We start from the raw sequence: 23,550 nt of genomic DNA, 5'->3' as shown, positions 1-23,550 counted from the left end.
ATGAAGAAGTATTAACACTGAAGGTGCATTGTACAGAATGAGGTATAAATATGTAAATATATATATATATATATGGCAAGCGGCATCAAGAGGTAGAACTATTGGGGCCTGGGTAGCTCAGTGGTAAAAACACCCCTGGAGTTCGCTAGTTCGAATCCCAGGGCGTGCTGAGTGACTCCAGCCAGGTCTCCTAAGCAACCAAATTGGCTTGGTTGCTAGGGAGGGTCAAGTCACATGGGGTAACCTCCTCGTGGTCGCTATAATGTGGTTAGTTCTTGGTGGGGCGCGTGGTGAGTTGGGCGTGGATGCCGCGGTGGATGGCGTGAAGCCTCCACACGTGCTATGTCTCCGTGGCAACGCGCTCAACAAGCCACGTGATAAGATGTGCAGGTTGACGATCTCAGACGCGGAGGCAACTGGGATTCGTCCTCCGCCACCTGGACTGAGGCGAATCACTACGTGACCATGAGGACTTAAAAGCACATTGGGAATTGGGCATTCCAAACTGGGAGAAAAAAAAAAAAAAGAGGTAGAACTATTTATTAAAAGAACAGGTTCATAAGAGTCAAATTTGACTACACTGAATGTCCCATCTGTAAAATGATTCACTAAAAAAAATCAATACATCAAAGTCTTTTGTTTGTCAGACAACACTGGTTGCTCTGTCTGTTTTGATTCACTAAAAAGAATTGTTCATTAGAGTCATTTGTTTGTGAATCAGAAATACATGCGCTGGATGTTGTTGTGTTCCGCCCAGTTCCCAATGCGCTCTAAGTCCCCGTGGTGGCGTAGTGACTCGCCTCAATCCTGTGGCAGAGGACGAATCTCAGTTGCCGCCGCGTCTGAGACCGTCAATCCGCGCATCTTATTACGTGGCTTGTTGAGCGCGTTACCGTGGAGACGTAGCACGCGTGGAGGCTTCACACTGTTCACCGAGGCATCCACGCACAACTCACCATGCGCCCCACCGAGAGCGAGAACCACATCATAGTGACCACGAGAAGGTTATCCCATGTGACTCTACCCTCCCTAGCAACTGGGCCAATTTGGTTGCTTAGGAGACCTGGCTGGAGTCACTCAACACGCCCTGGATTTGAACTCGTGACTCCAGGGGCGGTAGTCAGCGTCTTTACTCTCTGAGCTACCCAGGCTCCCATTACTCTGATTATTAGCATAATCGCAATATTCTGTTTACATGAGCAACAGTTTAATCGCAATAGTGCTTTAACCGCATTGTAAACGCATTATGAGGGTGCATGTAAACACAGCCAATGATAGTAAATAATTTTTGTTGTTCATGTACAGTGATTGCCAAACAGTATTGCCAAAAATATCAGTCTTATGAATTTTATCATAAGATATCTTAAAAAAGTTATATATTTTTTTTCCAGTTATTAAAAAAATAATAAAATGTATTGTGAATTCCATTAAATTCTCCAAGGAAAATTATTTTGCTACGTTTATGTCTTCCATCCAAACTAGAGCACCATTTTCCTTCACCAAAAATGACTTTCAGAAACTACATACTTTGGAAAACAATTACATATCAAACAAAAACAGATTAGTGTGGAGGTTGCTTAAGGCTACATCTACATTAGTCCGGATACATATGAAAATGGCATTTTCAAAACACTTTCTGTACACACTGCCGTTTTCAAGAGTTTTCCAGAAGTTGCTCGTCCACACTGTGAAATGGATGAAAACGCTAAAATCCCCTTAATGCGCATGCGAAAAATTGCAGTTGCTTGTACGGTCTGAAATACAATTGTCCTCGTTTTATGTCGCCGGACACCAATTCAGAGTAAACTTCCCGTCGCCTCTGAAGGAAAGCAATGTGAATGTTGTACAAAGTAACATTTACCTTTAACAACACTATTAATGTGAATATCAAGCATATTATAACAGTGCCGCTATAACACGGGCCGCCATCTTGATTGGTTTGGGATAGTTGGATCACATGACAGCGTCACATGACAACAGATACGTCATCATTTTCTTATTTATCAATTTTCCCAGTCTACACTAAAACATGAAGATGGCGTTTTTAAATGTATCCACTTTATAGAGAGCATTTTCAAAAAGCTCTGTTTTCGCTGACAAAAATGGCATCTCAGTGGGTATGGAAGGCTAAAACGTAGAGAAAAACATGCGTTTTCAAACAAAAAGGTATTAGTGTGGACGTGGATTAGTGTGGATAACATGGTTATCGATTTGTTAAAAACATTTTTATTCATTTGACGGAAAAATGCATTGTATACTAGTTAATACACTAGTATTAACTTCAGTGCTCTACCTCAATGTTACTACAGACTGAGCTCACAGTAAAATCAGAAACAGTAGGTTGACATTTCTTTAGCTATGATCGGTCTATGCTTACCAAAATGTGAAACACTGCCCCCTTTGCCCAAAGGGACACGTGTGAGATCCATTTTCCAGGTGAAATGTCCTCAGAGGGGCACCAAAAGTGAGTTGTTTTCAGCTGTACAGGCTGGAAAACAGTGAAGAGGAATGAATATTTTATAAACTGAACCCAAACCCAATCCCCAAACCTAAATCTAACTATCAGTGGAGTAAAAAATTTATGTTAGAGGGGAAAATGCAACCTCCGAATCATGTTCATCACTGATTATGCAAACGAGATTACTTCTGCTTTTATGCTGCTGACCCAACACGCTTCCGGTCATGTCACAAGTGAAGGTAAACACGCTGGAGCTGATGTAAAAATGTCTGATGGGAGATCACTTGTCTGTAAGTCGGCATAATGTGTCCGATCCTACAACATGCCAACTTCCCGTGTGATCATGTTGGTTATTTACATTTACATCTAGTCATTTAGCAGACGCCTTTGTCCAAAGTGACTTACAAATGAGACACACAGCATGCAATTTTTTATACAGAATTTAACAACATCAGCAGTATAAGACTGCCAAGTTCTCACAGTGGCTGGAGTAGTAAAGACGCTAGCACAGAAGAAAGAGACAGACAAGGATTTTTTTCTGTACATTAAGTGCAGTGGTAAGTGCAATTAATTTGGGTTGGTTAAGTGCTCGTGGAACAGATGTGTTTTCAGCTGGTTCATGAATGTTGAGAAGGTAACAGCAGATCATGTGGAGGTTGGAAGTTCATTCCACCACAGAGGAGCAGAGAAAGTGAACGATCGTGAAATAGATTTTTATCCTCTTTGTGATGGGACCACCAGACGTCGCTCGTTCATAGATCGCAGAGAGCGAGTAGGAGCATAGACCTGAAGAAGTGAATTGAAAAAAGAGGGTGTGGTTCCATTGGCTGTCCTGAAAGCCAGAGTCAAAGCCTTGAATTTGATGCGGGCAGCTACAGGTTGCCAGTGGGGTGAAATCAAAGGTGGGGTGACATGAGTCCTTTTTTGCTGATTGAAGACCAGATGCGCTGCTGCATTCTGGATCATCTGCAGTGGCTTAATTGTGTTATCTGGAAGGCCAGCCAACAGAACATTGCAGAAGTCCAGTCTTGAAATGACCAGAGCTTGGACCAGGAGCTGTGTAGCATATTCAGACAGGAAAGGTCTGATTTTCCTTATGTTGTTAAATGTGAATCTGTAAGACCGGGTGCTTGATGAGATGTGTGCGGTAAAATTAAGCTGGTCATCTACCACCACTCCCAGGTTCCAGGCTGTTCTGGTTGGTGTTAGTGTAGCTGAACCAAGATGAAAGTTAGGTTGTGGTCAGCAAATGGGTTGGCTGGGATCACGTTGAGTTCTGTCTTGGCAAAGTTGAGCTGAAGGTGTCGTTCCTTCATCCAGGCTGAAATGTTCAAGAGGCAGGCATGAACGATCCAAGTGATGATGTGTACATCGAGAAGAGGAGGGGTTCAAGCACTGATCCTTAAGGAACCCCATTGGTCAGCTCGTGTGTCTTGGACACTTCTCCCCTCCAGGAGAGCTTGAACAATCTGCCAGTGAGATAAGACTCAAACCATCCAAGCGCAGTTCCTGTGATGCACATGTCAGAGAGGATGGACAGGAGAATCTTGTGGTTCACTTTGTCAAAGGCAGCAGACAAGTCAATATGGATGAAGATGGATGATTTGGAGTTAGCTCTCGCCAGTCACAGGGTTTCAGCTACTGACCAGAGGGCAGTCTCTGTTGAGTGTCCTTTTTTGAAGCCAGACTGATGTCTGTCTAGTAGGTTGTTCTGTGAGAGAAAAGCAGACAACTGGTTGAATACGACCCTCTCAAGAGTTTTGGACAGGAAGGGTAGGAGAGAGACCGGTCTGTAGTCCTCAACTACTGTGGGGTTATGTGTTGGTTTTTTAAGCAGTGTTTCCAGTTGTGAGAGATGCATTGATCATGTATGAGTGCAGGTAAGATCGATGGGGAGGCAGCTTGCATAAGATGAGGGGATAGGGTCAAGTGGACAGGTGGTAGAGCAATTAAAAAGAAGCACTTTGGAGACCTCAGTCTCAGAGAGAGGAGAGACAGAGGAAAACAGAGGATGGGATGTTGGAAGAGAGCAGCTGTGGGTGTTAGGTATAGAGAACTGGCTGCTAATGCACACTACCTTGTCAGTAAAAATGTGGCAAAGTCATCAGCAGTCAGAGAAGTAGTGGGATGTGGTGGAGGAGGACAGAGAAGAGATGAGACAGTTTAAAATGGTTTACGGGAATCTGAAGTGTTACTGATCTTGTTCTGGTAATAATCAATTTTAGTAGCACAAACTCTAGTGGAAAAAGAGGAGAGAAGTGATTGATACTTGCACAGGTCAACAGGGTCTTTTGACTTGTGCCACTTTCTCTCCGCAGCCCTCAGCTCAGTTCAGTGATCACAAAGTGTCTCTGACAGCCAGGGGCTGGAGGGTGTGGCATGTGCTGGCCTGGAGGTAAGAGGATAGACACTATCAAGGCAAGAAGTTAATGTTGAGCAAAGAGCATTTGTAGCTTCATTTAAATCAAGTGAGAGAAATGGTAAATGGAGGGAAGGGATGCAGAGACTTTGGAAGAGAAGCGAGTGGGTGAGAGAGAGCGAAGGATGCGGTGAAAGGAGATCATAGGTGGAGTAAGAGGTAAAGAAGAAGGTAGAGTAACAGAAATCTGGATGAAGAAATGAGGACAACAATACATCTTTCTCTTCAACAAAGTTGCCTAGTTGACCTGGGGGGGGGGGGGGTAGATGACCAAAAAGTGGATTTTAGCAAGATTAGTGGCAGTAATGACGTGATATTCAAAAGTTGTGTTATTGCAGAGAGAAGAGAGCTGAGTGAAATTCCATGAGTTTGAAATGAGCAAACTGGTTCCCCCACTCCACCCAGTCAGACGAGGCTTGTGGGTGAATGTGAAGTCAGCTGAGAGAGCTGAGGGAGTTGCAGTGTTGTCTCTGCAGATCCAGTCTCAGTCAGAGCCAAAACATTGAATTTTGACTGACTGGCAAAGGCCGGAATGAAGTCCGCATTGTTGACAGCTGACTGGCAGTTCCGCAGTCCAACAGAGATGGAGAGGGGCTGTGGAGAGGCAGTACTGTGTGACCTAAGGTGCTCTGGGGTGCATAGGCTACAGCGTGTGCCTGTAGATTTTTGCCTACATGAGACAACAGGAATGTACTGAAAACACATTACGAGTAGAATAAAGAAGAACTATAAGAAAGAGAGAAGGGGGCAAAACTTAGCATAGTGGCTGGCTCCTTGTCTGTGTCCTTGCTCGGTGGACTCACGCATGTAGACTCGCAGGTCTTTACCTGAGATAGGTCTTCACATGAAGAGGGCTGCAGTCAAGGGCTGCCACTTCAGTTCTCTCACTACTTAAGTACTAATTGCTATACAGCTGAATCCAGCCCACAAATTAGCAACTCAGTCAAAAAGTGTCAAGGAATGCCCTAAAAAGCTCACTAATACACAAAGATTTACCTTAATTGTCAGTGAAGTGCAGCACAATCTCCTGGCTAACAACAGCTACTAGTCCATTGTCACAGAAAAAACAAAAAAACAGCAAACAAACAAACTACAGTTGTTGTTCCCCTCTGACAGACCAAATGCTTGTTATTACAGCAGTGTCAGAGTGTGTCATTCAGTTTGAACTTGAAATATTTGAACGAGTGCAGCTATTATATGCATGATGCTGCCAGATGATTCTAGTCTATAGAAACAAGTTAAAGAGATGCTAAAAAGCTTTTCCTATTGAGGTGTGCTAGAAGCTGTGTGTTCAGACCAATGGAAGTATGTCAACCTTGTTATATCTCTTCTCTTCCCATCACTGTTTTGTAAATGAAAGGCAATACATTGTTTTAAGCCTCCTGTGTGTAAATGAAGCTACCGCTGTAGTCAAGTTGAACTGATGGAAATGAAACCTCAGACTAGATAGATAAAGATGAATTAATACAATTTAAAAATAGAGTGAGTTCTTGCATATTGTTAAAAACAACCCACAATTCTGACTCATTTTCCTCTGTCACAGTATCAAATAAAATACCTTTGTGTTATGTGTTTGCTACAGGAGAGGATGCTGAGCCACAGTAGCGTTAATGCACGGGGGAGAGATGTGCTCGGACTCTGCTGTTTACCAGGTGAAGTCTGACAAATCAAAGTCTGCTGTCAGTGTGTGTGTATTTTTAGCTATTCTTTAAGCAGCCCCTAAGCCCCTAAAAACTTAGGAAAGTTTTCGCTGTTTTGTTTGTTTTAAATGTTTTCCCATGTATTTTTCAAGATATCAAGACTGAGCAAATCAAGTAGAGTTTCTAAAGATTTTTATATTATAACAGGATTTTTTTCCCTGCAGGTACTGTAACTATGTCAATGTGTTAGCACTCAAATATAGAGGTCAACCAATAGTGGATTTTGGCGATACCGATAATTAAGGTGGTGGAACAGGCTGATTACCGATTAATCGGCGGATAGTTTTTAAAATTGATTATAGAATGTTAACAAATTTTCTTAGTCTTTCCTTACTATGATGGGCACAGACACAGAGGCTACAGGAGTCTAAAATGAATAAAATCCCAGTTGTAATTTACTGTTTATCCAGGGTTTTTAACTATAAACAAGCTCTAAACACACCGGGGACACTTATTTTTAAATGAAAGAGACCATCACAGGTTCTTTTAATTACTCAGATAACAACCTCTGCGGTTCTATCATAGGAGAGAGCGTAACAGAACCCTTCTAAAAGTGGAGCCTACAAGCTTAGCCTAAAATAGCATACACGGCGCTCCCATAGACTTTCTACGGCGGCACACTGGCGAGGAGACGAGGCTGTTCTTTTTGAATGGATGTCTATGGAGGAGATGCCACAGTGTGCTGAATAAATGGATTTTGTGAGTAAACAGCTCATCATTTAATGAATTAACTGCCTGCCCGCTAATCTTCAACATGTTTTACACTAAATAATGCTTTTGGAATGAATTATATGTGGAGTTTACTATGATAAATTGATGTTTTATAAGAGAAGTCACGGACGACTTAGCGACAGGTAGGTGTCACTTTACGGCTCTCCACACTCATTTATATGCTATCCGCAAACGGTGACTTACAGTCGTTACACCTCTCTCCTGCTCACCTCTCTTATGCTCTCTCCTATTGTAGAGCCGCGGAGGATGTTATCTCCATATATATAAAAAAAAATCTCTTGCGTAATAGTCAACTAGCGTATTATGACAGTAAGTTACTGTTTGCGGATACTATACAAATGAATGGGGAAAGCCGTAAAGTGACACCTACCTGTTGCAGAATCGTCCGTGACTTCTCTTAGTAAACATCAATTTATCTTAGTAAATTCCACGCCTAGTTCATTCCAAAAGAATTGTCAATCCATGTTGAAAATTAGCGGGAAGGTGGTCCATTCATTAAGTGAGCCGTTTCCTCACAAAAGAGGTTTATTCAGCACACTGAGGCATCTCCTCTATAGACGTCAACTCAAAAATGCGATGTGCTGACGAGGGAAGTTTCCATTTAGTCGCGTTTTTCTTTGCATGCCCTCGCTTCAGTTTAAAACACTTGATTATCTAATCAAATTAACAAAATATGCATCGAAGTGAGAAAAAAAATATGATTATTGTAAATGATGAAAAATTTTGATGCAGCAAATCCCTACGAGGTGTCAGTGATTGTTTTTATTTTTGCCACCAATCCATTTTAACTGTATAATCCAGTTTTAACTGCAGAGGAACACAGATTAATAATAATAAACAACTATCAGCAACTATCGGCATAGATTTTAACTGTTAGTACCAAAAGGCAACTAGCACAGATTAAACAGTAAAAACGATATATCTGTCAAAATCTGCTTAGATGGTCATTAAAGTTGACATAGTTTTGTCAGGAACAGTGTTCTTTTTGTAAACATTTTGTTTAACTCAAATTCATAAAATGGATAAACCGATTCACTAAAACAAACCGTCTGAACCAACCGGTTCGCTAAAATGAATTGAACTTCCCAATGCTACAAATGTAATTATTGCCTTGTTTGTAAGGCGCAATGCAGTGTGCCATAAAGTGATGCAGCTTTTTGCTATGTTACTTGGATACTTGCTACAGTTATCAGAAAAATGTGCTCATTACTAGAGAAGCCACACTATTTTGAAAACAGCGGAGCTACTGTAATGCCACTAAAAAGTCAGGAAAGCATCCAGGCCTGGATGGTTTTGGGCTGTGTTGTAAAGTAACAGTGTGGCTTTGTGGGTGTGAATGGTCTCAGAAAACTATCGCTTAGTGTGATGAGTATGTGTCGCACCCCTGCAGCCCCTCACCATAATCTCAGTGTCAGCAGTGCGTTTTAGCTGCAGCTTTACTCAGGAATGTTGGCAGGCCATTAAAGTGACCCAGCCAACCTAATGTTTAACGCTTAACATTAGCACTTACACTCAGTGCCTCTGTCGGAGCAGAGAGTGTTTACCACTGCGTCAACTTTTAATTGACACACCAGTCACAATGCTCACATACACACCACTGTTCACAGACACCTGATTCTGTGTTGTTATTCAGAATGTATAGTCTGTTACTGTCCTAGCAAAGAAAACACAGCCAGGTGTAGTTCAGCTTCAGCACATTAACTATGGATATGTTCCAATGTTTGACAACCGGAAAGTGTCACATATATTTTTTGCTTTCATTTTAATCTTAATTTTTCAAACCTAACAGCCTTTTAATTAAATGTTTTGCATGAAAATTGTGATTGTGCTCCAATTTTGTTATAAATGTTGCCTTAGAAATCTTTCATAGAACTCGTAATTGCAAGTTGTAAACTCCAAATTCTATGAAAACTTGGCAGTGGCCTCAGCAGTTAAAAGTATTTTTCATATATTTCTGTTTGATATTACATTTAAATATAGCCGTTGTTATCTGGAGCATTTTTATTGAGGTGATATATAGAGTATAGACGTGAATTAATTGATTAATATGGTGATTTATTTTTGTTTCCGATTAATATTTTTTTATTGATTCATATAGATGACAAAGAAAAACAAAACATATATACACTGAATCAACAACTCCCACCCTGACCCCCAACGAACATCCCCATGGTCACACATAAGTACAAAAAAAAAAAAAAAAATACATTTTTAGATATATATATATATATATATATATATATATATATAATCCTTCACATCTATAACTACGCCTCTCTCTCAAAAGCCCCTCCCCGAGAGTCCCCCAAAAATGCTAAAATAACTGCCCCATATCCCATCAAACGAATCCCAAATCCCCAGCCTTCTACATGACACCTCCTCGAAAGCTGCCACCCTCCCCATCTCCGCACACCACTCCCGAAATGAGGGCGCTCCAGCGGACATTCATCCCCTTAAAACAATCTGTCTGCCTGTCATAACACTGGTCAGGACCCAATTTTTATGTGTTTATCCCCTGTATTGATGACCGCCCCATCACCTAAAATACAGAGTCTGGGGCAAAACGAAACCAGAGGGCCCAACACGTCACACACAAAACTCTAAACCTTCAACCAAAATTCTTGGATCTTAACACCCCCCCAAAAAACATGGGTTATGTCTCCATCTTCTGATTGGCATTGCCAGCAGGTGGGTGTGTCTTTATGTCAAAGCCTATACAATCTAGAGGGGTTCCAATAGAATCTATATAAAGTCTTGAATTGCATAAGGCGCACACATGCATCTCTAGGTACAGACTTCATGTTCTTCAGAATCCTAGCCCACACTCCCTCCTCCAATACCAAGTTTAAATCTTTCTCCCATAATCTCTTGATAGAAGTTAAAGCACCGTCCCCCAGACTCTGAATTAGCAGGGAGTAATACACTGATGCCTCATGACCTTTTCCAAAAGCAGTAATCACCACTCCCAGAGTGTCTGCCGCTAGAGGTGTAAACTACTCCTAAAAACAGTACTGAGATCTGGGAATCCCAAAATGTTGAACCAAATTTTCAAAGGATCTCAACACTCCACTCTCATATAGGTCACTGAGCGTATTAACCACCCTCACAATCCACTCTGACCAGAAGAAAGGGGACTTATTAATACATAATTTTGGGTTCAGCCATATGCTCAAGGCAACATTTAAATAAAAGTCTGAATTAAACATTCTGGACACTTATGTCCATACCGAGTACAAATGCGAGATAATGGGGGGTAACTTAACTTCTCAGATTAGTTTGATAGAAAGGCTTTGCAATGGCGAAATAGGGTCAAGAACTTCCTGTTCAATACAAAACCAGGTAGGGGCTCTCTCAGGTGGAAGCGACCAATGAGTTAAGTGTCTGAGAATGTAGCAGGTAGTTGAATTTTGGAATACAATTCATTTTAATAACATTAACCTTCCCAATCATAGATAAATGAAACCCACCTGCCCACATTGCTTGAGAGCTTATTTATTAAGGGGTCAAAATTAACTCTAACTAAATCACACAAATTTGCTGGGAATAAAATGTCCAAATACTTAATGCCCTGTTTGGGCCACTGGAAGATGCCCGGCTGAAAAGCCGTCGCTGTGCAGTACGCTGTCAGAGCCAAAGCTTCGGAATTAGACCAATTGACTCCGTAACCTGAGAACTTAGAAAAGGAATGAATAATTCTGTGGAGGCAAGGCATAGATATAGTGGGGTCGGAGGCTAATAATAAAATATCATCTGCATAAAGCAAAAGCTTATGCGCCATGCCTCCCGCCACCACCCCATGAAAATCATCTTCCTTTCTTATCGCAGTTGCTAATGGCAAGACAGAACAATAATGGGGAAAGAGGGCAACCCTGCAGGGTGCCCCTATCCAGAGAAAAATAATCTGAAATTAATCCATTTGTTTGTACCGCCGCTACCGGGTGTCTATAAAGTAACTTAATCCATCCAATAAAAGTATTCCCAAACCCGTATATTTCCAAAATCTTAAAAAGATAATCCCATTCTACCATATCGAACGCCTTTTCGGCATCAAGTGAGATGACAGGGACTGATCATTTGCCACTGACCACATGATATTGATGAAACGCCTAATGTTATCAGAAGAGCTGCGGCTCCGAATAAACCTCATCTGATCTATATGTATAAGAGATGTCATAACTTTACTTAATCAGTTAGCCAGAATTTTTGACAATATTTTTACATCTAGCTGGATCAGGGAAATTGCACGGTAGCTCTTACACTCGCTTGGATCTTTGTCCTTTTTAAGAATCAGACTGCTCTTAATCAGACTTGTGTCATGGTTGGCAGAAACTTTCCATTCTTTAATGATTCCGTATGAACAAAAGTGGAGCCAGTTCTGTAGCACAAGATCTAAAAAATTCAGAGGCAAAGCCGTCTGGCCCCGGAGCCTTGGCTGTAGCAAGGCCTTAATTACCTCGCCAATCTCCTCCAAGGTTATCTCAGAATCAAGAGAATTTTTTTGCTCAGTCGTCAGTTTAGGGAGTTCTAATGGTTCCACAAAGTTTCTAATATCTTCATCAGTAGATGAAGATGTGGAACTATAGAGATCAAGATAGAATTCTTTAAAAGCATTATTAATATCAATGGCCAAGGTAAATATTTTACCACCAGCATTTCACAAGATTTCACTGAGGGAATGGTAGAAAAAGACCCTCTCTGCTTTATAAATCTAACCAAAAGCTTCTCTGCTTTGTCCACCGACTCAAAGTATGACTGTCTTGCCCTGAATAGCCAAAACTCCACCTTCTGCGACAAAATAGTATTGTATCTGTATTTTAATCAAGTCAATTTTCTGAGGCCATCAGACAACATTCGGTGTTTCAGCTCGGCCTCGGCATTTTTAATATTCCCTTCCAACTTCACGAGTTCTCGTGCTTTAGATTTTTTGGTGAATGAGGCATACTGTATGATCCGACCCCTAAGAACCGCCTTAAGTGCCTCCCAAGCCACGCCCACAGAGGATACTGAGGACCAGTTAGTCTCCATATAAACATTGATTTCAGCCTTTAACATTTGTTTGAATTCAGGATTTTGCAAAAGGGATACATTAAAGCGGCAACTATATGATTTCTTTTTCTCCGTATGTGGCAACATCTCTAAACTCACCAGGGCGTGATCTGAGACTAAGATGTTTCCAATTGAGCAATCAACAACAGATGAAATGAGGGACTTATATATATATATACAAACAAAAAAATAGATTCTAGAATAAATCTTATGGGCTGATGAAAAACATTTAGAGTCCCTACCAGATGGGTTCAAAAGTCTCCAAATATCTGTAAGACCAAGATTTTTACACATCCTGTGAAGTGCCAATGTTGCTCTAGGGGGCTTACACACTTTTGCTTCACTATGATCAAGGACTGAGTCTATCAATAGATTAAAGTCTCCTCCCAATATTATATCATTAGGGGTGCCAGCGGCTTGCAACATCCCTTCAATATCTATAAAAAGCCCTGATCATCAGCGTTAGGTGCATAAATATTAGCCAAAATCAACCTTTGCCCCTGAATTTCTGCTAAAACAATAATGACTCTTCCTAATTTATCTTTAATCTGTTTGGGACATTTGAATTGTAGATGCTTACTTAACAGTGTAATGACTCCCCTGCTCTTACTCGAGCCAGCACTAAAGAAAACATGTCCACCCCATATCTTCCCAAATGTTTCAGCTTCCTGTGGGGAAAGATGCGGTTTTTGAAGAAACACTATATCGTATTTCTTACGTTTAAGAAGAAACGTAACCCCCCGAACTAAACAAACAGAAAAAATAAACGTGCGCATTAACCCTGCGCACGACAGTGCCAACTGGCATCCATCCCTCTAAACTCAAACAGTCCACGAGAGCCCCCGTGACAACTTTACCATTGGATTGCTCAAGTCCGGTGTTTCTATACAAATTTTGTGAGACAGAATTACACAACAGAAGATAATCTATAAAACAAACACAAAGAATGTGCAGATTCATCCACAACACTGTCCTGAAGGAGTGCTACTACACAAAACAACTCCAGCCACTATGCGGAACCAGCACAAAAAGAAACAAAAAATGTGCTCAGTTTCCTCGGACAGTCAAGTGAATGTTCAGTGAGTCGGACCACTTGGCTGCAACGTGATTACCACAAAATAACTTACTCCATTGACTTTATGAAGGACATCACATGTTGGAGACATGTAAATATTTTGCGGCCATCCTTAGCATCTATTCTCAATTTGTCCGGAAACTTCAGTGCAAAAGCGACCTTCCGTTGATGTAAGAGTTTCTTTAATGACTCCAGAGCCCGAGGATTTTGAATTCTTTGACATATTGTCTTCCTAGAACAGTTATGGAACAGAGTGTATCAAATCTCACCAGTTTATGATATAAAAAGTATTAAAACTAGCAAAGTAGCAGAGCTCGCTGTTCACACGTCCAAACCTCGCATGGCGTCACGTGACTCCAATATGGTGATTTTTAATGGTTGTTTATGCTGTAATAAACAACAAAGCCACAAATTGAGCCGTTTTGGTGTTATGATCTTTCTTTAACATACAGTACATGCCACTTTGATAATTTTTTTTATTGCAATGACATTCAGACATTACAGGGTACAACAGGGATAAAGGCACACCTTAAGGAAAATAAGCTTTTTTTCTGGTCATAAAGTGTATCAAGATTCAAGAAATACATTTATTTTTATTGAATATTGATGGAGCAACATAATTTGTGTGAAAAGAAATAACAGCAGAAGGTTGTTTTTTGTTTTTTTTTTAAACTGTGGTGGGGGTAAAAGGCTCACTTGGGGTTAAAGGCTCCCAGGGCGGTTATAGTGATATAGTGTAAATACTGTGGCAGTAGTTATAGGGCACAATGTCAACTTATGCAAATACTTTTTTGAGTAACAAATTAAGATAATCTTCAGCTGCCTGTCTTGGCCAGGGCACTTCTGTAAAAGAGATTCTTAATCTCAGTGAGTTTTATTTCCTGGTTAAATAAAGGACAAATAAAAAAAAAATAAAAATAATGCTTATTTAAAATAATGCAATGCTCCAGCAGGGAGCGATATGCATGAAGAATGTTAATCACCAAAAACAGAAGAAGGAAAAAGTGAAAGTGAAGGAAAAAGGACTTAAATATTGATCTGTTTCTCACCCACACCTACCATATCTCTTCAGAAGATATGGATTTAACCACCAAAGTCGTCTGGAGTACTTTTATGTTGCCCTTATGTGGATTTTGGAGCTTCAAAATTTTGCCACCCATTCACTTGCATTTTATGGACTTACAGAGCTGAGATATTCTGCTAAAAATCTTTGTTTGTGTCCTGCAGATGAAAGAAAGTCATGCACATCTGGGATGGCATGAGGGTGAGTCAGTGATGTGAGAATTTAAATGTTTGGGTGAACTATAAAATCAGACATAACACACAATGATCTCATGGGTCAGGAAAATGTTTCAGTGTATAGTGACAAACAGGTGTTTAGGAAGTCCTGTGGTAGTTTTTGATGCTATTTGATGTTTTGGGAGAAAATAAAATAAAATGAGCCTTTAGCCATGTTGTACCGTACCGTCCATGGACACTGTATAGACAGTAAACAATGTTCTTGGTTGAACACCAGAAGCTTTTATTTCATGTGAGGGGCAGCACATGTAATCAACTCATCAACTTCAATCTCTGAGATCTAAGCTTATAGATATAATGCACCACAGCTTGACATGTATATGAAGCACACACATGGCATACTATGCGTGCAGTGGAATAGACAGATTAACCCTTTGAGGTCAAAGGGATCACATTGCAGAGACCTGTGGACACAAATGCAGTCTCATTGTTAGGTACTGTCGTGTGTAAGACTCTTAGGTAATCCTACAACACAGGACAGCGGAAACTGAATCAGCCTCTGGGGTGAACAGTTCACAAAAATGGACAGATAGATGCAGTGTACATGTGCGCTCGCAGTGTCAATCAAACATGCACGCTCTCATCTCATATCCCAGTCACTCATTCCAGCGCTGTTCTGTGAGAGCCCCAGTTTAAATCAGAGATATGTGTTTGTCGCAAAACCACCAATAACAGCAATAAAAGTTTAACCTTCAGTAACGGCACCACGTCTTCATGCAGTTGCTTAATAATTAGTGATTTGAGTTACAACAAAACGGCAAAGGCGGTAAACAAATCATAGATATGAATGATTTCTCACTGGAGCAGTTTTAGAGATTGTAATGGATATTGCTCTTTTATTGTTGGATGTATCTCTGCTGTGTGTGATGCTCTCATGGTTTTTACTGGTTGCCAGTTTGTCACAATGATCTTTGATAGTGACAACAGAACTATTCATAACTGTTTTCAATTAATATAAATGTTAGCATTTATGTAAATTAATGTAAATTGAATGTAATTTTACAGTGTGGGGCATTAACATATAACTGTAGCTTATAACTTGTAAAAGTATGGCAAAGCACACTTTATAAAGAAAATTGGCAAACAGCTTGGTATCGAGTGATCACAGTGTTAAAATATTGTGATTGTGTTGATCTCAAATTTTCTGATCAGTGCACCACTATATTCAACGCACAGATGGTACATGGTATACATACACTGGCGGCCAAAAGTTTGGAATAATGTACAGATTTTGCTCTTATTGAAAGAAATTGGTACTTTTATTTATTAAATGGCAAAACTGACTGATCACAATGTATAGTCAGGACATTAATAACGTCAAAATATTCAGAATTTCTTAAACTACTAAAGAGTTCTCATCAAAAAATCCTCCACGTGCAGCAATGACAGCTTTGCAGATCCTTAGCATTCTAGCTGTCAGTTTGTCCAGATACTCAGGTGACATTTCACCCCACACTTCCTGTAACACTTGCCATAGATGTGGCTGTCTTGTCGGGCACTTCTCACGCACCTTACAGTCTAGCTGATCCCACAAAAGCTCAATGGGGTTAAGATCCATAACACTCTTTTCCAATTATCTGTTGTCCAATGTCTCTAACCTTTTCTTTTTGTTTTTCTGTTTCAAAAGTTGCTTTTTCTTTGCAATTCTTCCCATAAGGCCTGCACCCCTGAGTCTTCTCTTTACTGTTGTACATGAAACTGGTGTTGAGCGGGTAGAATTCAATGAAGCTGTCAGCTGAGGACATGTGAGGTGTCTATTTCTCAAACTAGAGACTCTGATGTACTTATCCTCTTGTTTAGTTGTACATCTGGCCTTCCACATCTCTTTCTGTTCTTGTTAGAGCCAGTTGTCCTTTGTCTTTGAAGACTGTAGTGTACACCTTTGTATGAAATCTTCATTTTTTTGGCAGTTTCAAGCATTGTATAGACTTCATTCCTCAAAACAATGATTGACTGATGAGTTTCTAGAGAAAGCCGTTTCTTTTTCTTTCTTTTTTTTTTTTTGCCATTTTTGACCTTAAGACATGCCAGTCTATTGCATACTGTGGCAACTCAAAAACAAACACAGAGACAATGTTAAGCTTCATTTAATGAACCAAATAGCTTTCAACTGTGTGTGATATAATGGCAAGTAATTTTCTAGTACCATATTAGCAATTTAGCATGATTACTCAAGGATAAGGTGTTGGAGTGATGGCTGCTGGAAATTGGGCCTGTCTAGATTTGATCAAAAATGACTTTTTTTCAAATAGTGATGGTGCTGTTTTTTTACATCAGTAATGTCCTGACTGTACTTTGTGATCAGTTGAATGCCACTTTGGTGAATTAAAGTACCATTTCCTTCCGAAACAGCAAAATCTGTACATTAACTTTTGGCCGCCAGTTTACATATAGTAAAAGTAGTACGTTAGTATGCCATTCCGAAAATACCCCAGGAGAAACTACTGTTGTAGGTCTTAATTATAATGTGAAAAGTAAAAAAAAGCAAGATTCTATTGGCTTTTACTGCAGCAGACATCTTTATTATGGAGAGTGTAATTACAAGATTCCAACTTCACATCTTCGTTCACAACTTCGTAGATTTTGTAGTGACAAGTTGTAAACTCTATTCTATGAAAACTCTGAATCGACCATTGTGACATGTAAAAATAATCAAAATGGCAGCGGCCTCAGCAGTTAAAAGTATTTTATATTTTGTTTGATGTAACATTTAATTATAGCTATTGTTACCTGGAGCATTTATAAAGAGGTGATATTTAGAGCATATAGAGGTGAATTAATTGATTAATATGGTGATTTAAGATTTTGCTGTAATAAACAACAATGGCACACATGGATCAGTTTTGGTGTTATGATTGTTGCCTTAGAAACAGTTAATTTCCTAGGTCCGAGGACGTGAACAGCTCTGAGTAGAATCTCAAAATTGCAGTAATTGCATCATGGCGTGAATGCACCATTAGCTGTGTCATTCTTAGTGTACTGTTTTATTGGTTGTTGTGGTTTATTCCTGTAACTAGGATGTACTTTACAACGTAAATTTTTAAGGATGCACCGATCCGATATCTGGATCGGTTTCAGCACTGATACTGAAGTTTTAACCGGATTGGGCCCAATTAAAATCCGATACTGTTACTCATAGTCGTTATTGTCAATCTCCAAAAGTGACATGAAAGAACAATAAAAGCACCATTAAAATAGTCCATATGACTGCATTTTATTTTATTTATTTATATACTAAAGCCCGTTTTAGGTACTTTTCTCCGGGTCTAGTGCTTTTTGTTGCTTTCGCACCTAAGGAACTAGTTCCTCGAAGCCGTTTTAGGGGACATTTTTAGCTCCTACTCTGGGGTAGATACTATTTGTGTGTATAGGAACTGTAGGACTGGGAGGTGCTGCAGCCTGTGATTGGTCAAAAAACTGCATTGAGAAAAGAGAGGAGCTCTATAGACACCATTAGTAAATAAACTAGCTGCTAGCCTGCTACTCAGAAGATTGCGCTTATTTTACAATTCCCTTAACAGAAATAATATATAACAAACAAAGGATCCAAAGAGAATCACCTGTTTCACATGTGTGTGTGACTATAAAGAAAATAAAGTGATTTCTGAATTACTACATCGACTTTTTCCTGGGATGACGGATATAAATAATCAGATGTTTATCAAGAGTGGGTAATTGAACTTTATTGTACACTAAACCGTCATTAAATCTAGTTTACGTGTCTGTTACTGCATGGTTAACTTGCATCAAGATGTGTTTTATAAGTCAATGAATATTTCAGTACAGTAATTTGTGTTGAGTCATAAAAGCCTTTATCGTAAAAGATCGTGGTGATAAATAGGTTTATAGTACATTTTCGACATGTAACCTGAAGAAACTGACTTTGTCCGAAAACTGGTAAATGCTGCCTTCGGTGGCTGTATAAGGATAGATGAAGTTAGGATGAAATAAGGTGTTTTTTAAAGTGTTCAGAGTGTTCCATTCATCCAAAAACACTGTTGTTTAAATCATCAACTGATAAGGCAGCTGCCTATGTTTTCCGATGCAGCCAAAGTTCATATAAAACAGCCCTAAACAAACAAAAGTGTAGCTCTGATCCCGGCGTCCTCCGTCGGTGTTGTTAATTTTGTTGTTGCTATTGATACACGCGTGCAAATAACGTCAGATCGTAGTCGGGGCCATACTCACGTGTACGCAGTATGCTTGCTTTTTTCCCAGGGCTGTTTGCGTATAACGACAGATAAAAATTTGCATATACTCTCCGTATACCCACTTGTTTTGCTGCTTCAGAAGTCCATAATCTACTGTCGTAGGATCCCTTTAGCTGTATTCGATTGTGTTTTGTGAAACTAGCGATTCTTTGTTGTAATTGGTGCATTATCACATGAATTCTACCATTCCCCGCCCCTGACAACCACTGTCACTGCCGTCATCGTGTAAATGTGTAAGTTTGACAAACTGAAATGATTGGAAGCTTTGTGAGATTTAGTGCATTTTCAGTGTTCAGGAAAGTCATAACTGCTCTTGTCTTTCCAGTACTGAATAATTGCCATAACAGTTCTCTCTGACGTCTGTGTCCCATGATGCCTTAGGAATGAGCTTTGAGATCCAACGCACCCTTGACAGTCATAAAATTAAGAAGCTCTGCTCTGAAAAGTGGCCACAACAGCGACCAGGCTCATTTCATGTGTATGTGAGCGTGTTTCAAGCATTACTGCCATTAAACTGCAGTCCTGTGTCTTTTTTTTTTTTTTCTTTATTGCATCCCTCAACATCTTCGGAATGAGTTTTACTTCAACAAATCTTTCCATCAAAGTATTGTTGCAGCACCACATCCTTTACATATGTGACCATGATAACCCATAAAGCCTTTGAAGATTCCCTTTGAATTTAAAGCCAGATGTTTGTGTAATACAGTATATTCCACAGAAATTGGTTTGGTCTCACACATGGTGCTTGTTAAGATATGTACCACTATTACTATTACTATTGCTCATACCCATAGTTAGGGATTTGGAAAAAAAAAACTAAACCCATGTACTAAACTTCAGTGCGTAACTCATACCGTTTCTGCTACGGACATGATTTGTACCTCAAAACATTCAGCTTGGTGATGAGAGGTGTGCAACTACTAGGGCTGCAACTAACGAGTATTTTGATAATCGATTAATCTTCGATTTATTTTTAAAAAGTTTTTTTTCCCTTTGTTTTTTTTAAAATGTGTTTAAAAAAAACAGAAATGATAAAGGGTTTAAGGGTTCGGTTCGAATTACGCTACTGAATTCTATACTCTCACAAAACGTTAAACAAAGCCTGAAACATGAAAAGTTAAGTTTTCTGATCTATTTGCAGAAATATACTGTTTGTTTGTAGGAAAATTGACTGGAAATATTGATGAATCATCTTGCATGCAGGGGCACACACAAATGTTTGTCCTGTCAGAAATGTTTTCAAGAATCCCTCTTCTTTCCTAATGCCTCCGACAATAAGTAATGTAAACAAATCTTTTCATCAGGAGAGTGTGTGCTGCAGCGAGCCGTACTGGTGAGGAAGAAGCTGTCGGCTAATGAAGGAGGTGGCTGGTTGTCTGGGACTTTGTTCTGCACTCATTTCAGAGTGGCCTTCGTGCCTCAGAACAGCAGGAAACCTGATGTGAGTGTCATAGTTCCATTCATTGCTGAGATGTTTTTGGTATAATGATGCCAGCAGTTCTCCGTTTACTGTGAAAAATAGAGGCTTACTCTGAACCTTCATGTGCTTTGGGCCCCCTAAAGTTTACAAACTCTCTCTAGCCGTCTGGTGTAGCATCATCCACTGGCATAATTATCTTCATAGCTTTCTCTTTTCTCTCTCTTTTTATTTTATCCAGGAAAATACAGATCCCGTGCTGCTTGGAGACCATGATGTTGCTCTCGCCTCCATCGACAAAGTCGTGGCAGGTGAAGCAGTTTTTACTTATTGACTGACTGACAGTCAACTTGTTCTTTTTTTCTTCTTTTTTTTCCACAGACATCTAGCACTAATCGTACCTTTTGATTGTGTATAAACAGCATAAACGCATATGATATCAGTGCATCTATTTTTAAACAAAATATAACTATATATAGTAATCAACTGCAATATTTACTTGCATACAACAATCAGCTACAACATTAAAACCACCTGCCTAATACTGTGTAGATCAAAAAGGCGCCAACCCGTATCTCAGAATAGCATTCTGAGATTATATTCTTCTCACCACAATTGTACAGAGCAGTTATCTGAGTTACCGTAGACTTTGTCAGTTCGAACCAGTCTGGCCATTCTCTGTTGACCTCTCTCATCAAGAAGCATTTCCGTCCACGGAACTGTTGCTCACTGGATGTTTTTTTTTTTGTTTTTGGCACCATTCTGAGTAAATTCTAGAGACTGTTGTGTGTGAAAATCCCAGGAGATCAGCAGTTACAGAAATACTCAAACCAGCCTGTCTGGCACCAACAATCATCCATGTGATTATTTAATCAGCCAACCGTGTGGCTGCAGTGCATAAAATCATGCAGGTACAGGTCAGTTAATGTTCACATCAACCATCAGAATGGGGAAAAAATGTGATCTCATTGATTTGGACCATGGCATGATTGTTGGTGCCAGATGGGCTGTTTTTAGTATTTTTGTAACTGCTGATCTCCTGGGATTTTTTCATTTTCACTCATTTTCAAATATGTCACATTACATTGGGTTGATGCATTTGATGTTGAATTCAATGTATATAAATGTCTGTTGCAGTGGGACCATCTCGCTCCAAACTGGTGACCCCCAACTGTACTCTGAAGTTCACCCCAGAGGAACTGGTGCTGTACTGCCGAGACCTGCGTGTTCTGTGCTTCTTGTTTGACAGACTCACACCTGACACCCAAGCTGTGGAGGTTTGTCTTAAAGCGATAGTTCACCCAAAATAAAACCTGCCATAATTTACTCACCCTCATGTTGTTCCTAACCTGTATGACTTTGTTTCTTCCGTGGAACACAAAAGATGGTAGGCAGAATGTTAGGGACTGACAGCCTCAGTCACCATTCACTTTCATTTAATCAGTTTTCTATTCGATGAAAGAAACCTCTCTTTTTGTGTGTTACAGAAGAAAGTCATAGGGATTTGTAACAACATGAGGTGAGTAAATGACTATAGAAATTACATTTTTGTGTGACTTGTCCCTTTAATATCAGAAAACATAACAAATTAAAAATAAAGTTATTGTTGATCGTCAGAGTAGTAAGTGCCACACTCCTTAAATTTACTTGCAGATAACATACACCATTGCAAAGACCTATCAACCACTGAAACCTGGGACCATTCTCTCCTTCCAGAACGCTGCTTTGGGTAGTATTGGTGAGTCACTGATAATCAATACAAAAGCCAGTTTGACACAAAAGATAAAAGCAAAGATAGAAAATCCTATCATTAAGTTTCATAAAGAACAGCATCATTGAATTCGTTTTTTGATTCCTCCTTGTGGCCATTAGAGTTCAAGTTCAATTCATTTCCATGAATCAGTTCAAACCATCCATTTCAATGAATCGGATTTATTATTAATTTGTTTTAGTCATTCAAAAATTTATACAAAAGTGTATATTTAGTAAGTGGAATTTTCACCATCCATTTTCATCCATTATTCAGGTCTTCAGCTGCGCAATTTAGGAGGTCTTCTTTGCCATATTGTATGCATCGTAATGCGCCACACACCCTCAATTAGAGACAGATCAGGATTGCAGGCAGGCCAATCTAGCACCTGCACTCTCTGCTTACATAGCCTTGCACTTGTAATCCGGGAAGTATGTGGTTTGAAGTTGTCCTGCTGGAAAGTGCAGGGACATCCCTGTAAAAGACGGCGTCTAGCTGGCAGGATATGTTGCTCCAAAATTTTTACATATCTTTCCGTATTAATGGTGCCCTCTCAGATGTGCAAGTTACCCATGCCATTGGCACTGACACACACGCATACCATGACAGAGACTGGCTTTTGGTCCTGACACTAATAACAGCTTGGATGGTCCTTTTCCTCTTTGACCCGGAGAACACAACGGATATTTTAAAACTTTTTGAAATGAGGACTCATCAGTCCACAAAACACTATTCCACCATTCTACATTCCATCTCAAATGAGACCGAGCCCAGAGAATCAGTGGCGCTTCTGGACAGTGTTGATGGTAGGGCTTCTGCTTTGTATAGTAAAGCCTTAACTTGCATCTGTGGATGCAATGGTGAATGGTGCTGACTGAAAAAGGTTTACTGAAGTATTCTCGAGCCCATGTCATGATATCCATTACAGACAGAATGACTGTTTTTAAGACGGTGACGTCTGAGGGATCGGATATCATGCACATACAGAAGTGGTTTTCCAGTAGGAAAATGGCAAACCACATACTGTCTGGATTACAAGTGCATGGCTGCGTTAGCAGAGAGTGCGGGTGCTAGATTGGTCTGCGTACAGTTCTGACCTGTCTCTAATTTAGAATGTGTGGTGCATTATGAAGCGCACAAAACGGTGACTAAGGCCTCTTACACTTGTGCAGCTGAAGACCTGCATTATGGATGAATGTGGGAAAGAATATTTTTTCTTTGATAGTTCATGATACTTAATGCATTTACTAATGTCAACAAATAGAACCTTATTGTAAAGTGTTACCAATGATGTTAATGTGTTTGGCAACAGTGGCCATTTGGCTGACATGGCTGTACCGCCGAATGAAAGAAGTCACCATGTTTAACGCATTTCAGGGCAAATGCAAAAATATCGATATATATATATATATATATATATATATATATATATATATATATATA

General features: G+C 39.8%; 1 protein-coding gene across 2 annotated transcripts in view; it reads left to right on the top strand.

Annotated features, from left to right (window-relative positions):
* LOC127453098 (myotubularin-related protein 11-like) overlaps positions 1 to 23,550 on the top strand; it is a 48,101-nt gene that overhangs the window by 6,457 nt on the left and 18,094 nt on the right. For both annotated transcript variants that reach the window (XM_051719189.1, XM_051719190.1), the window contains exons 2-6: positions 6,460 to 6,529; positions 20,245 to 20,381; positions 20,599 to 20,668; positions 21,495 to 21,634; positions 22,011 to 22,095. In XM_051719189.1, the coding sequence (XP_051575149.1) occupies positions 6,460 to 6,529; positions 20,245 to 20,381; positions 20,599 to 20,668; positions 21,495 to 21,634; positions 22,011 to 22,095 (502 nt within the window). The remainder of the gene's footprint in view (positions 1 to 6,459; positions 6,530 to 20,244; positions 20,382 to 20,598; positions 20,669 to 21,494; positions 21,635 to 22,010; positions 22,096 to 23,550) is intronic.

Source organism: Myxocyprinus asiaticus, chromosome 15 (assembly GCF_019703515.2).
Source record: "Myxocyprinus asiaticus isolate MX2 ecotype Aquarium Trade chromosome 15, UBuf_Myxa_2, whole genome shotgun sequence".
Taxonomy (NCBI): domain Eukaryota; kingdom Metazoa; phylum Chordata; class Actinopteri; order Cypriniformes; family Catostomidae; genus Myxocyprinus; species Myxocyprinus asiaticus.
Note: the sequence above shows the minus strand (reverse complement) of the source record. Positions and strands in the feature narration are given on the sequence as shown.